The 15910-nt window shown below is 46.4% G+C and overlaps 1 protein-coding gene across 1 annotated transcript in view; it reads right to left on the bottom strand.

The window, feature by feature from the left end:
- Positions 1–15910, bottom strand: part of CDH17 (cadherin 17) — a 336495-nt gene that overhangs the window by 98020 nt on the left and 222565 nt on the right. The window contains exon 10 of the mRNA XM_085605267.1: positions 701–925. Coding sequence (XP_085461393.1) covers positions 701–925 — 225 coding nt within the window. The remainder of the gene's footprint in view (positions 1–700; positions 926–15910) is intronic.

Here is a 15910-nt window from a genome sequence, read left to right as displayed (position 1 = left end):
CCACCTACAAGTGTCTTTTGTAGCTCTTTCTTCATCTATGGGTGGTGTGTCAACAGCACTTGGTCATGATTACATTTTGTTGCAACCCTGGTATATTCATGAGTCTTTTTCTCCTATGCCGCCTCTGCTGGTGTCACAGCCTGAAGCCCATCCCTGTCAAACGCTAGATTTACACCTAAATGGCCCCAGTTATGAATGGACTGCAACCGTTAAAATTCAGAGCATGATGACTGGAATCCAGCAACCAAACGGGAAAGAGTAGAAAAATGCCAGTATTAAATGTAGAAACCTGTCAAAGATAAGGAGCGCTAAGCCCTTAACTTGACTTTGCCAGCTTTAGAATTAAATGGAGAGGTGTATCCAACCCAACACCTCATCAGCAGTGCTTGGCCTCTGGACAGAGGGAGACAGCTAGATCAACCAAAAGTGGGAAAACCACTACATTTAAACAATTTGAATCATACCCTTGTTAGGATAATTGAGTACATACTTAGAGGTATAGCATTACAAGTAGTAAAACATATTTGTTAAAAAAAAGTATAACTCTTTCATGAGGTTCACTTGAATTGTACTGTTCAATATCAAAGGCCACAGCTCTCAAAGTTTGGAGATACATTAGAGACAGTGCAAGAGAAGATCCCCCAGAATAGCCCAAGAGCTGTACAAGATATCATACATATAGAAAATGTAGGCTCTTAACCTGTGGTGCTTGGCGGAACAGCTTCATCAGACACCTGCACTGTCACGTTGTATTGAGATACTTTTTTCTTCTGGAACTGAGACTTAGTCAGCTGCAAGGAACTTGTGAAATCTTTGATGCTGAACATGTTATCTTCTGGAAATTTAGGAACCTGGTCAAGGACCTTGAAGTGCAAGTTCACATCCAAGTCCTGGTCTGAAGCAACCAGGGTTCCAATTATGGTTCCTAAGGGGGAAGGAAATATCAAGTTAGATCAGCCTAGAATGAACCAAATATTTGTGGTTAATCATTTCTTTGAGTGCCATTTGTGAAGGAGGCTGAGGACACATTAAGGTTTCATGTAGTTTCCGAATTATAACTTTATGAAGGAGAGGCTTAAGGTAACGACTTCTGAATCATTGCTTCCAAATCTAAACACATAAATTGATTTACAGAGAAAATTTGAATAGTTACACTTTGTGCATGTGTAATATATTATAAAAGGCCAGCATCATATCACTATGACAATGTCAGGAGGCAAACCCATTCACCAAAATTTTGTAACTAAATGGATATGTGTAGATTAGAAGCGGCTGGGTGTCATTTTCATGCAGAGAACATTGTGTTGTATTCCAAAGATCCTGATGTACGGACAGAGTTGGGCTGAAATCCTTAGAGAATATTCACACAAAATGACAAACCAAAAGGATATACTTGGATTTAGATGGCTTTCACTATGACATAAGCACTGCTCCTATCATAGCAGGCCCAAGTCTGATTTGCTCATGGTTAGTCCCTGCCTAGTACTGCATGACAGACTAGAATGCGTCCGAAATGATTCCTATGTGGTGAGATAAAGCTAAGCCTTCCATCGATCGCTTTTGTTTTTATCTCAGCGATGCGCTGTAGGTGTGACAGGTATGCTCAAATGTGGATCCCATGTTCACTGGGCCTCCAGGCTCAAGCAGTATCTCACCAACAAAATCCCACAAGGTGGTTCTAGGGTTGTTTGGGGCAGAGACCTGGTCTGGCAGTTTGAGGAGCACTGTTCCTATCAGGTCAGAACCAATTATGATTTTCATGTGTCTGCTCCCTGTTCAAAGTTGCATAATGGGCAAAATAATGATCGGAGTAAAATGCGGCCTGATTGATTACCTGCATTAATTTGAGCATTCCTTCTTGTTTTTCTGAGTACATTTTCACTGTCTATAATCTTTTAGGATTGCACAAATACCATCTAATAGTTTATAAGCTACAACACTAAACTTTTGGTAATCATTTTTTCGAATGTTGGGTGCCATCATTAATATTCCAGCACAGCCTGAAAAACCAAGAAAATTCTGGTTGATAAGAGCAATGCAAGCCAATAGTCTTCCACTAATAACGATTTATGTCTTTCCTTGTTTTATTGGTATCGGAAGACCTACTTTCTCTTCCCAATTTAAAACGGCTTCTGCTAGGGAAACATGTCTTGAGTTAGTAGGACGAATAAGGTAATCTTTGTGATAGCACTGAAATATTTGAGTGCGTCAGATGTTTAAATGCTATTTTGAGCTGGTAAAATTGAAGCTATTTCAAAGTATCACTTGAAAATAATATACAATGTGAAAAAATAAACAAAAGACTATTGGTCCTAATTCAGACTGCAGGGCCTAACATGCTAATGTGGTGTAAAAACGCCATATTATGTAATGGTCTGCACCTGATAAACAATAGATGAAATTAATGAGATTCGAAAAGGTTGTCCTTCTGGCAGGATCCTACTGGGGGTACCCTTTCTGCCGCAACTCGAGATACTCCATCCAGTGGGGGGTTACATTGTGCTTGGGGGTAAGCTTGAGGGGAGGCATGTGGCACTAATAAACCACTACACCCCTAACTCATATCAACCAGCCTTCCTGAGATTGCTGGTGCCCCACCTCTCTACTCGTCTACATTACCCTTGGGTGGTTGGGAGGGATCTCAGTTGCATAGCCGACGCATCTCTTGACAGGTCTCACCCTCCCTTTCCTACCTCGCCAACGCACGCAGTGGCCAAGACCATCCGTGGTTGGAAATGGGAATAGAAATTAATGCCTGGAGAGCTCATAACCCCCAGAAATGGGAATGCTCCTATTAATCGGGCATGCATAACCTGTTTGTGCGGCTAGATGTATTTCTGTTAAGAGGCCAATATGTCACGGGGCAGTGCACTCAGAATACCTTGCCAAAACGCATTCACACCACAATCCACTCCTGTTGGAGCTTCTCCGGCAGACCCTCTGGCCACCGATACTAACCTAGAAACTGAACACAGAAACCCTAGAAAACCCTGTATTTCGGGACGTTGCTAAACACTATCCAGGATCTCTTCTCAGAGAACGAAGCGACAACCACTGGAAGGCGTTTAAGGTGGTGGTCATAGGCCATTGCATTGTGGTGACATCAGGGATTACAGCTCAGTTGTTGAAAGAAATAACCCAGCATGAACAATTGCTGGACAAATTGAAAAGGGAAAGCCTCCAAGATCACGTTAAGCGCCAACAGATGCTGGCAACAAAGGATAAACTGTTGGAGATGTTGGAGAGACTGCGAGGATACGAATATTGGCAATATATTGCTAAAGCACATAGCAAGTATGACAAGACAGGCCAATTACTCGCTTGGCTTGCTAAGCCATACCAGAGCCAACAACTAATCTTATCTGTTGCCAAACCCAACGTTGCTTGGGTGTAAACTCAAGGAGATATCAATACATAATTTAGGGATTACTGTGCCAGACTCCCAGACATTGGCCTTCAGGTATTGCTCGCTTATGTCTTGGATGCTTGAACAGTGATGTTGAGATCTGAGGTAGCAACAGCAGTGGGGGACGATATTCAAGCGCAGGAGGTACGAAGAGCTATTAAGACCGTGGCTCAGGGTGAAACCCCTGAAAAAGATGGCTTGCCCATTGAGTTTGATACAATGTACAGGGATATACTGACCCCTAGGTTAACCAAAATCTACAATAGCAAGTGAAACCAGAGAACCCTTCCCTACCCCCACTTTGTGAGAGGCCTTTTTTGTAACACTCCTGAAACCAAGGAAAGAGGGGGACCATATTTTCTCTTATATAGCACTCTCAATCCTAAGTGTGTATTATCAAATCTTTAACAACATCTTGGTCACCAGGCTACTGCCCCAACCCTAAGGCCTTATACACCCAAATCAATCCGGGTTTGTCCTGACCTGCAGTATGGCCACAAATATTACAAAATGTATATGCGTCTTGCACTCGCCCCCTACAACCTGCCCCAGTGCCTGCCTCAGTGCTCAGTGCCCAGTGGACTTGGAAAAAGCCTTTGATTCTCTCCATTGGCAAAATATATACACTGGTATGACAAGCATGGGATTGGGCAAGGTCTACCTCACATGGACCAAACACGTCCATACTGACCCCATGCCCGTTTAAAAACTTAGGGCCTTATCTTGGAAGTCCATGACATCGAAAGGGGCACTAGACAGGGCTGCCCCTTGTCCCCGGCACTCTTTGCCCTGGTGGTTGAGCCTCTGGTGTTCACACTCCGACAGGGCTGGTCCTACTGGGGTCCACCAATAGATAATAACACACTTTATTATTTCCCTATATGCAGATCATCTACTGCTCTATCTTAGTGGGGAGTGCCCGGATGTGGAGAGCCCACAGACACAGTAACTAAGTTTGGAGCTATATCGGGTCAAGGGGTAAACTGGAACAAGACACACGTGTATTCGGTCCATGAACCTGAGATGGAAACAAGGCCACTAGATATAGGGCAGAGTCTACATTGGGATCCCCACACCTTCCGCTATCTGGAAGAGCAGGTTTATCGATTGGCAACTCAATTGCTGGAGGGTAAAGGACGAACAACAATTGTCTCACTACGCCAAACGATAGCCTTCTGGCATACTCTCCCGCTGTCTGGTATGGGTCGTGGCATGGTAGCCAAGATGATAATGTTGATCGTTTACTATACTTGTTCTCGACAGTGCCTATTCGAGTACCCTGTATCGTATTTTGAGAAATAGACAATTTACTGTTGTCGCTAATCTGGGGCACACAGCGCAGCAGAATTTCCTTGGTTAAGCTTCGCCTTCCTACGACCGAAGCCGGCCTGGCGCTCCCTGATTTTGAACTGAATTGCCTGGCATCACAATCGGTTTGGGCGACTAATTGGAGAAAGGCAAGTTGGGGCCCCTTATGCATATAGATTGTGGGCACCGCATGGCTGGAAATAGTTCTTCACCATTCACGCAAGTCACTAGGTAATACACCCAATATACTAGCTGATACACTTAAATAAACTTGGTCCAGGGCACTCCTGAGAACACACTTTAAACACCCCTATGCACAGGACCTCTCACTATAAGCTGTGTCTGTTTTACACCCCAAGGCAGACTGGAGAGTACTGGGAGGGGGCCAGTCTTGAGACCAAGGGAGGACTCTTCGGAAACGACACACTCACAGCCTTCCAGGATCTACTTGGGAAGTTTGAGCTCGCCCCTCCCCTAGGAATTCTTATTATACTGGGAAACGTGGGCCATGATTCAGGCATATTGGCATAAGGGGATAAACGAGCCATCGACCCAGGAAGCCGTCCAAATTATATGCACTACGACTGTTAAGGTCAAAGCTGTCACCCTACTGTACAAAGCGATCTACTACAGGCTAGGGGAATCTGAGGGGGCCTGCGAGACAGTTGGGCGGTGGCTATGGAACTCCTGATTACAAACAGGGCTTGGATCTCCATTTTGGAATGCACTCCACGTATATCGAGGAACACTAGAATCAAGCTCATCCAATTACATTTTTTGCACAGAGTATACCTCATACCGAAACGTATAAATCTGATGTTCCCCACAGCACAGGCAGTGTGCCCGAGGTGTAAGGTGGTAGATGCTGAATTTTAACACATAGTCTGGCCTTGCCGTGCCCTTTGCCAGTACTGGGGGACACTTGTTCAGTACTTTGCAGTGCCCATTGACCCCCATATTTTAAAAACACTGTCCTACTGTCTGGTGAGGCTCTTCCCTAGGTGCAAGATGAATGCAATATCATCTAAATTTATTGATCTGGTGTTGATATTGGCTTGGCGCCAAACAATGATCTCCTGGAAAGACCCCAGAGTACCTGACCTGCTGTCCTGGAGGGCCGAAGTACCTGGAGGGCAGTCTGTTAAGAAGCAGCCCTTCAGAGGGATGCTCTACGCTTCATGAGAGCCACACAGCATTCACAGGCCAGGCACATGATGGTGCAGGCTTGTCCAGCGCTGGATGCCAAGGGGAGGATCATCTCCCTGGTAGTGAGCGAGGGGAAAAGCGAGGAGGAAACAGGACCCCTCCAGGATGGGGAGTAGCCCGTGACCTACCCACCTTGATAGTAGCCAACTGATCCCCTGAGCCTAGTGTTCAACATCCAAACAGAGTGCCTATAATCTACATAACGCTTGCTGGGACTCTCATAAGCCCTGATAGCATGACAATCGCTGCACTGACTGGGCCACTTATAGTGATTGCTCTCGTACGTTTAATTTTTTTTTACTTGTAAGTAACGGAAGTGTTTTATAGTTTAATTATGAAATGTTATCATTGTGAATTAATCTTTTATATATGGTTTTATTTCTTGCATGCATTGCAATGGTTTTAAGTAACTCTGCAAAATAAAATAAACTGAAACTGAAACTGATATCATGACCCAGCAGGACAGACCCAGTTCCAGATACCCTTTTTTCACCCTACACTTTTGTTTTATTGCGTTACTGTGTTAAAGTATTGTTTACGTTGGACAGTGCTGTTAAGGGCTGCAGATAACTGGTTGCCCCATTGACTGTGACCATCCCTGACCTATCTTTGGTAAACAAACCCCCTACCGCAACAATCTTACAAAGGTTAGCAGGAATATCGACTTCGTCAATAATGGTAATATTTGCTAAATGAATCACTGTGGACCGCACAGGAAGAGGCGTAAGTGTAAGATGTCATTGTCATACTGATTGTAATTTTATGGCAAGACCGGAGGCTCCTATTATGCTTTCTTTTCTTGCATTTATTCCAATAGCAACAAGATAAGTAAAAAAACTACACTCCCCAGAAGGCTGCAGGAGAAAACTACTGGCCAATGGGGAGAAAGATTACACAAAACAAACCAATCAGGTCAGGCCAACCATATAAGGACCTATCTGACCACAAGCAGCCCTCTTTTCTTGCTGCTCGCAGTCAGATAAGTCGAATTCTTTTATTCTCCTTTTTATAATTCTGTGTTTTCAGTTCATTTGGGCATATTTATTGTATAATTGTCGCTTTTATTCAGCATTGTTTAGCGCGCTATGTTTCTATGGTTGCGGCTTCGTTGTCGTCTGCGCATTTAGTAATTTCCCCTCGGCTTTTACATTCAGCGCGTCTGCACGCGCGCACGCTTTGTTTACATTTACCGGCATTTCCTCTCACGCTCGCTGCCTCAGCTGACGCCTCGCTTTTGTGACACTTGTCAGCGCTGCCTCTCCCTGCATTGTGGCTTCGTCCTCACGGTCTCCTCAGCGCTCGACTGACTGATACTTCGACACACCTCCCTTTGAAGCTCATTTTTCACCGGCAAGTTCGTTTGTAGACGCCCCCTTTGTTATTCTGTCCTGGTTAACCCCTTGTTTTCCAGTTTGCTAAAAATGGATATTCCCAGCTCTCCTGAGCTTGACAATGACGAAAGTGCCAATTTTAAGTCAATTTATTAATTCCTCTGTGGAAACTGGAGTTGAACACTCCATGCAGAGAGTTTCGAAAACTATGGAAAATTCTTTACTTAGTAAAATAGTGTCACATGTGGTTAGCAATGGTTTTCTTGCGCAAGTCTGAGGATATTATTTCTCCCAGGCATCAGTCAAAGGACATTTGGCAAAAGCAAAGCCAAGCTTAAACATGTGGAGGTTCCTAAGAAGCTGGTCATTGATACCATCCATGATACGGATGATGATTTGGGTGACACGGACGAAGACAATCTCTTTGATCTTTTTGGAGTTGGCGATTCTTCGCCCAAAAAGCAAAAATTGTCCCCTTTTGAGTCCGAGCCTATCCTGGACTCGGAGGGAATGCCTATGTTTGATCCTGCATTGATTAGACACCCGAATTCTACGCAATGGTTTCCCATTCCCCATGTGGGAGAATACATCTCTTCCAAACTACGGCAACCTCTGGATAAGTCAGTCAGGACAAAGTTGAAGTCTGAATGCCCCAAACCTTCTTTGGCCTCTCATATTACGGTCACTCCCGCTATTGACCAACCGCTCCTCACCTTTTTCTCTAAGTTTGGCAAGGACCCTCGTAAGGGGGTGGATAGAGCATGGTCCTCCTGTCAGGACAAACTCTTGGATATGGTGGGCCCTCTTGCCCGCATTCTGGATTTGGCGGAGACGGGGCGTTCAGAGGAGTTCGTTTTGAATCCTGAAGATGTTTCACTCTGGGCCCAACGTACCTTTTGTTTATTGGGCAACGCCAATGCTGCCATTACTCATGAAAGGCGCAAAGGTCTCCTAATCAAGTTAGACCCCAAGTTAGCCAATTTGGCATCTCAGGACCCTGGAGTAAAGGCGGCCGGTCTACTCTTTGGTGACTCTTTAGTCAAGGACCTTTCTAAATTTGTTTCGACTTTCGCCTCTCTGGACAAGGCACAACTCTCCATCAAAAAAGTTTTGCCCCTCGGGTTTTTGGCAGAGCCGGCAGAGGCAGGAGCCGCTCTTCCGGCCGTTTTTCCTCCTACCAAGGTTCCAGAGGCGCTTCCAACTCCGGCTATCAAGAGTACAAGCCTCAATTTTACCCCCAACGTGGCCGTGGCTTCCGGGGTCGTGGACAAAGGGGCCACAGAGGCAACACCACCAACTCCAATTATCCCCAACAAGGTAAGCCTGTCTTCTGGCCCTCCCGTAGGAGGGCGTTTAGCTCTCTTTCTAAGCAAATGGCAAACTTTAACCTCCGACCCTTGGGTTCTCAGTTCTGTCCAAGGCTATCTCATAGAGTTCTACGCTCCTCCTTTCCAGGATACTTTGCCTCCACCTCTGGTTTTTTCCGCCAACGTTTCACTTTTGATCTCTCAGGAAATTCTTTCCCTATTGGCAAAGAACGCTATCCAAAGGCTCCCATTCGATCCCTCGGGCTTTCTGAGCACTCTGTTTCTGGTTCGCAAAAAGAACAAAAAGATGCGACCTGTTATCAACCTCAAAGTTTTCAATCAGTTTGTCGTTTACAGACATTTCAAAATGGAGACCATTATCCATCTAAGGGACACTCTGCGAGCCAGCGATTGGATGGTCCGCTTGGACCTTCAAGATGCGTACCTGACAGTTCCTATCCATCCCTCACATTCAAAGTTCCTCCAGTTCCAATGGCTGGGCGTAACTTATCGGTTTTGTTCGCTCCCCTTCGGGCTTTGTTCGGCTCCTTGGTGTTTCACCAAAATCATGAAGCCTGTGGTAGCTTATCTTCGAGCCTTGGGGATTCGTTTGATCATCTATCTGGACGATATTCTTCTTATGAATGCGAGCAAACTGGGTCTTCTGCGGGACCTGCAAGTGACCCAATCCCTTCTTCTCGATCTTGGTTTTCTCATCAATCCGGAAAAGTCCATGTTGACTCCCTCTCAAAGTGTAGAGTTCCTGGGGTTTCGCGTAGATTCTCCCTCCGCGTCCCTCTTCCTTCCTACCGAAAAGATCTCAGCTATTCGTTCAGAAATTTCTCAAGTTCTTTCTCTCTCCCGAATTTCCCTTCGCTCCCTCGCAAGGATTGTGGGGCTTCTCTCCGCCTCCATTCAAGCCATCTTTCCAGGCCCTCTACATTATCGGGCACTTCAGCGCTTAAAAATAAGACATCTGCGTCAGGGGCTGGCTTACTCAGATCTTATACTTCTAGACCAAGACTCGCGTTCCGAACTGCAATGGTGGATAGACCATTTAGATGCGTGGAACGGAAGGACTATCTTCGCCACGGCCCCAGATCTTGTATTAGAATCAGATGCCAGTCTGGCGGGTTGGGGCGCCCGTTGTGGACCAATCTCGACTGGAGGTACATGGTCTCTAGAGGAGTCGTCATTGCACATCAACTGTTTAGAGATGCTTGCAGGCGCCTTTGCAATCCGCAGCCTCGCAAAGAACAAAGTAAGTTGTTCCATTCTTCTCAGGATGGACAATGTTTCTGCGGTCCGTTACATCAACCGTCTCGGTGGCACAAGATCCAAACCCCTTGCGGAACTCACCAAGAGTCTGTGGCATTATTGTCTCCGTCACAATCTCTCTCTCCAGGCCGAGTATCTCCCCGGCGACCTCAATTCCATCGCGGACTGGCACTCTCGGTATCTCCAAGATTCCAGCGACTGGAGATTACTTCCCTCCGTGTTTCATTCCCTCTCTCTCAAGTGGGGTCCTTTCTTCATCGACCTATTTGCATCTCGCCTCAACTCCCATTTACCTCGTTTCTACAGTTGGCGCCCGGATCCGCTAGCATTAGCGACCGATGCGTTCCTTCAGGATTGGTCACTTCATCTCAATTATGCTTTTCCTCCCTTTCTCATGATCAACAGGGTCCTTTCCCAGATTCGTCGTCAACAGACGTCCCTGGTCATGGTGGTGCCCTTTTGGCAATCCCAGATATGGTTTCCTTCTCTTTTGGAATTAGCAGTGGACTTTCTGGTCCTTCTCCCTCATTCCAAGGACGTTCTCTTGGATCCTCGAGGTTTCCCTCACAACCTCATTCTGGATCGGTCTCTGACCCTATCGGCCTGGAAACTGTCCGGTCTCTCTCTTCTGACCAACTCCTTTCTCAAGAGGCTTCAATCTTTATCAGCCGGGCCTGGGCTCCCGGTACTTCCAGGGCGTACAAATCCGCTTGGTCTCTTTGGTCAAGCTGGTGTTTGGAACGGTCTATCGATCCCTTTTCAGCCTCTGTGACTTTTGTGGTTAATTTTCTGGCCTCGGAGGCCAGCGCCGGCAAGTCCTATCGCACAGTGAATCTGTACAGATCAGCAATTTCACTTAATCATCATCCCATCGACAATAAACCGGTTGGATCTCATCCGCTAGTTTGCCGTTTGTTAAGAGGAGTTCGTTTTTCCAAACCTCCGTTGGCTAAGTATTCTTCTTTATGGGACGTTAATTTGGTTTTTAAATTGTTTATCGATTGGCCTGATAATACTGCTCTCTCTCTGAAAATGTTGTCTGCAAAGCTTACTATGTTGTTGTGTTTAGTCTCCATTAAACGCGTCTCTGATGTTAGGGCCTTAGGCCTTTCTTCAAGGCAGTTTTCCCCTACTGGAGTGTTGTTTCAGGTGCAGAGACGCACAAAAACAAATTTACAGTCAGTGTTTTATCCTTACTTTCCAGCTCAGCCGAAATTATGTGTAGGTCGTTGCTTAAAAGCCTACGAACAAAAATCTGCTGACTTTAGGACTTCTTCCCATACGCAATTGCTCATTTCTTTCCGCAAACCTCATCTCCCCGTTTCTTCTGCTACCCTGGCCCGTTGGGTCCGTTGGATCATATATCTTGCGGGCATTGATGCTTCTGTGTTTGGTGCTCATTCTACCAGGGGTGCCATGGCTTCTAAAGCCTTTTGGTCAGGCTCACGCCTGGAGGATATCCTGAAGTCAGCAGATTGGTCTAATGACAATGTGTTTAAGACCTTCTATTGTAAACCTGTGATTACTGCTTCTTCTCCTGGTTGTTGATATGCTTTGAACTAGCAGAATAGGAACCTTCGGTCTTGCCATAAAATGAAGATTTTCCTAATAAGTTATGACGGAAAGTCTTAATTTTATTAAAGACACAGAGGCGAGTATTATCCCTCCACAACAGCTCTAATTTGTTCTGTTTTTTCCCCCCCTTAGGTACTCCAGCATTACCACCACCTTCCTCGTGAGAATCGTCCTACCTCACCGGAGTTCTTGGCGTCGACTTCCATCTGTCTGCCAACGTGGTTTCCTCAGGATGCTTCGTCCATGGTGTTCCTGATTCAAGAACTGTTTACCTCGATTTTGACTGTTTGCATATTGTTATTTTTGGTTCCTTTGTTTTCGACTTCTTCCTAACTCGCACAAGAAAAGAGGACTGCTTGCGGTCAGATAGGTCCTTATATGGTTGGCCTGACCTGATTGGTTTGTTTTGTGTAATCTTTCTCCCCATTGGCCAGTAGTTTTCTCCTGCAGCCTTCTGGGGAGTGTAGTTTTTCTACTTATCTTGCTGCTATTGGAATAAATGCAAGAAAAGAAAGCATAATACTCGCCTCCGTGTCTTTAATAAAATTAAGACTTTCCGTCATAACTTATTAGGAAAATCTACATTGTCTTGCAAAACAATAAAAATTACATTTTAAAAAACGGTTGTCCTTCTGGCAGGTGTGTTCCTGCTAGCGTAATGACGTCATATATTGACATAGCAACGGAGAATCTGAATAGTAATAGGTACCTGTTATGTTATGTTATGTTATGTTATATTATGTTCTGTTATGTTATGTTAAAGTAGATTTATAGAGGGCACGGCTACTCAGAAGAGTGTCCCGGCGCTAAGACAGAAAAGCAAACAAGAACAACCAGAGGAAGGGAAAATGAAAGGAGAAAAAAGGAAAAAATGATTTAAAGTGTTTTTTGGAAAGCCTGTCATTCTTCCTGTTTCTTTCACTTTTCCCTGATTCTGAGTTGCACTGCATGGGGCACACAGGAATACTGGGGCTGATATGAGTTTCCAGCTGTTGTTAGCACACCTATGCAGTGTATTTTCAAGTTTGGACAGCTGAGTAGGGAATAAGATGCCAGACTCGGAATTACACGTCCCTTTCTAGCATGATGATATCGGGTTTCGGCTGTGTTCCCCCCTGTGGCCTGGAGGCATTGAGCACTGAAACACTGGGGCAGACACGGAGCGCAAGTTCGCACTTAGAGAGCTAAGAATCTGTTGTAGCAGTAACTGCCACTGAGCTATCACTCCACCTGTCTCCAAATCAGGCGCCAAACTACCTCAGTGGGTGGCTAGCCATATTTTATGCTTGCTGGCGACTCAGAGATAGCGGCTGCCCTTCCCGGAGAGGCACATCTCTCCACTCAGGCGTACCCTCCCATGAAGAACAGTTAGTGGACGGCGGGCTTGTTAGTGTAGTGAACCACCCGGCTGCTACACTACGTTGTATCGTGCATGCACCCTGAGGGCTGGGCTCGGACCGATGGGATAGATAAAGGTGCTTGGCTCGCTCGAGACACAAAAGTGGGCAGTGTGTTACAGTGCGCGCGCATGGAGGCCTGAGGGCCACTACAGTGACCTGCCTCCTACTCATAGCCTGTAGCTGACAATGAAAATCCCATTTCTCTGCCCTCTGACCGGCCTTGTAAGGTCATTATTTGAAAAAAAGACCCAGCTGCCCCTAATGAGTCACGGTAAATACTAGAGAATAGTGGAAAGTGAGGGAGTTTCATAAATTGGTTTTTAGTACACACTGCGCCATGGAGAAAGTCCTCCGTGGGGCTGACATGGCTGCCTCTTCGGGGAGGTCGAGGGACAGGCCTGGTGTTGGATGTCAAGGTAGACTTAAGGAACCTTGGTCCAGTCTCACTTTCTTGGTGAGGGAAACATTCAGGATTTTGGACCAATCATTCTAATACCAAGGAGTATAAACTATGGAATGGAGAAAGGACCAAAAAAATAGCAATAGGAAGAAAGGGTATATTTGCTTATTTATCTTACTGGAAATCAGCTGAAAAGTAAGAAGGATCTTCCAGAACAACCTTTACTGTTGCCCTGTCACCCCCATCCTTACCTAACGCAATTAACTCTGTCTCCGATCCCTATATTTTACTGTTGCTACATGCTAAACTAAGCTTCAGATCATCAATCTATATTATTGATGAAAAGGCCTTTTTTATTGAACTTCATACAAGTTAGTCTTTCAGCCACTCAAATTTGCATGTGGTAGTTAACCAGGCAAACACTGTCGTTGGCCGGTGTGATGTGGTCACGGCTATCGTCGTAAACCGGAGGGGTGGTGGTGGACCGCCCTCGTTATTTAAACACAGGTGTTATGCACATAATGATTGGGGGTGGAGTTAGTCACTGAATAAAAGATGCCTGGTGCAACCAGGATGGTAAACAGAGTACTTCCGGTGTCATGGTGATTACTTACCTGATGGTGTCTTGGACATAACATCTTGGCGACGAAGGTGGGATGTTCCTGCGTGTCCTGTTCCCTGCGGTAGTCGGGTGCCGGCTGCTTCTTGTTTTTCCTGCTTCCTGGGTTCTCGCTGCCTCGTTGTGGCTTCATTGCCTCGTCTCTGCTGTTGGAGGCCGGATGGTGTGCAGCGGCGGTGGGCGTGCTGCTGGTGCCCTCGGCTCGTGACGTCCTGCTGGGGCGAGAGGAGTGTTTCACCGGCTGTTTGTGTTGCCGGTGCCCCGTGGACTGTGGCATTCTGCTGGGGTGTGGAGGGCGTTTTACCAGCTGTTGCGCTGCTGGTGCCCCACGGCTTGTGGTCTCCTGCAACAGTGAGAGGGGTAAGGGGAAAGTGGAGCAGCCCAGGCACTGTTATGGTTGTGGGGGTCCTTTTCCTCATAAGGGAACATGTCCTGCGACTGGAAAGAGGTGTTCCAATTGCAGCAAGTTCAACCATTTTGCGAAGATGTGTCGCTCTGCCCTTGCACGAGGCTCTATACCTGTATCATCTGACCAGGTGTATGTTGCTGCTCAGTTGCCGGTGGAAGGAGACATGGACGATGATGATGTGGAGGGGACTATACATTTCATCCATGCTTTGCAACCTGGGGGTCATCTGCAAAAGGGTTTGCCTAAGTGTCATGTGATGGTGGATGGTCACCCGGTGCCGGCCTTGATTGATACTGGTGCCTCTATCAATGTGATGGCCAAGTAAATGATGCTGACGTTGCCGGTTTCTCCCATTTTGAGTTCGACCACTACAAGGGTTTTTGCCTATGGGTCCTCTGATCCCCTTCCGTTGGCAGGAGTTTTTACTGCTGAGGTGGCACATGGTTCTCATGCGATAAAGACACGTATATATGTCACCCAAGGGGGTCAGGGATGTTGCTGAGCTGTCGGACAGCGGAAACTCTACAATTGGTCGCTTTTGCTTTGAGTGTGCATCAATGGAATGTGGAGGAGTTGTTGGCCCAGTTTTCACCTCTGTTTGACGGTATTGGCTGTTTGAAGGGTTTGCCTGATCAAACTTCATATTGATGAGTCAGTCCAGCCAGTAGCTTTACGTCATAGAAGAGTGGCGTTCCATCTTCGGCCGAAGGTGGAAGCAGAACTGGTGAAACTTGAGATGGCGGACATCATTGAACGGGTGGATGGTCCAACTCCTTGGGTGTCTCCAATTGTGGTGGCCCGTAAACCTAAGCAGCCTGGAGAGGTCCGTATTTGTGTGGATATGCGGTTGCCTAATCTTGCGATCAAGCGTGAACGGCACCTCACCCCCACTGTGCACGATATTGTGGTGGAGGTGAGTGGGTCACGTTGGTTTTCTAAAATGGATCTTCGTGCCGGCTATCATCAGCTGATGCTTGACCCTGCTTCCCGTGCAATTACCACATTTTCTACAAATATGGGTTTGCGGAGGTATAAGTGTTTAGGTTTTGGGGTCTCCAGTGCTGCAGAGGTTTTTCAGGACACGATCCGGGGGGGTTCTTTCTGGCCTGGATTGTGTGTTTAATGTCAGCAATGACATTTTGGTGCATGCCCCTTCTTTGGATGAGCATTTATGTCACCTCCGGGGTGTTTTCTAGCGGTTGTTGGAGCATGGACTCACGCTTCACAAAGAAAAGTGTGAATTCTTGAAAACTGACATTTCGTTTTTTGGTTATCATTTTTCGCAGGATGGTGTGTCACCGGATCCTTTGAAAGTACATGATATTCAGACGGCTCCTGCTCCCATTAATGTGTCTGGTGTGCGGAGTTTCATGGGTATGGTACACTATTGTGGCTGTTTTATCCGCAACCTGACTGATCTTACGGCTCCTTTGCGGGAACTTACAAAGTCTAATGTTTCTTGGAACTCGGGTCCGGAGCAGGAATGTTCTTTTCAGGCTGCTAAGCAGGCCCTATCTGCTGACACCACTCTGGTGTATTTCAATCCAGCACTGGAGTCTGAGTTCTCGTGGATGCTAGTCCCATTGGCTTGGGGGCTGTGCTTTCTCAGCGGCACGGCAATAGGGAATGGGCCCCGTTGGCGTATGCCAGTCGTGCGTTAACTGCGACTGA

The sequence above is a fragment of the Triturus cristatus genome, chromosome 5_1 (assembly GCF_964204655.1).
Source record: "Triturus cristatus chromosome 5_1, aTriCri1.1, whole genome shotgun sequence".
NCBI classification, from domain to species: Eukaryota; Metazoa; Chordata; class Amphibia; order Caudata; family Salamandridae; genus Triturus; species Triturus cristatus.
This window is presented reverse-complemented; position numbering and strand designations above follow the sequence as displayed.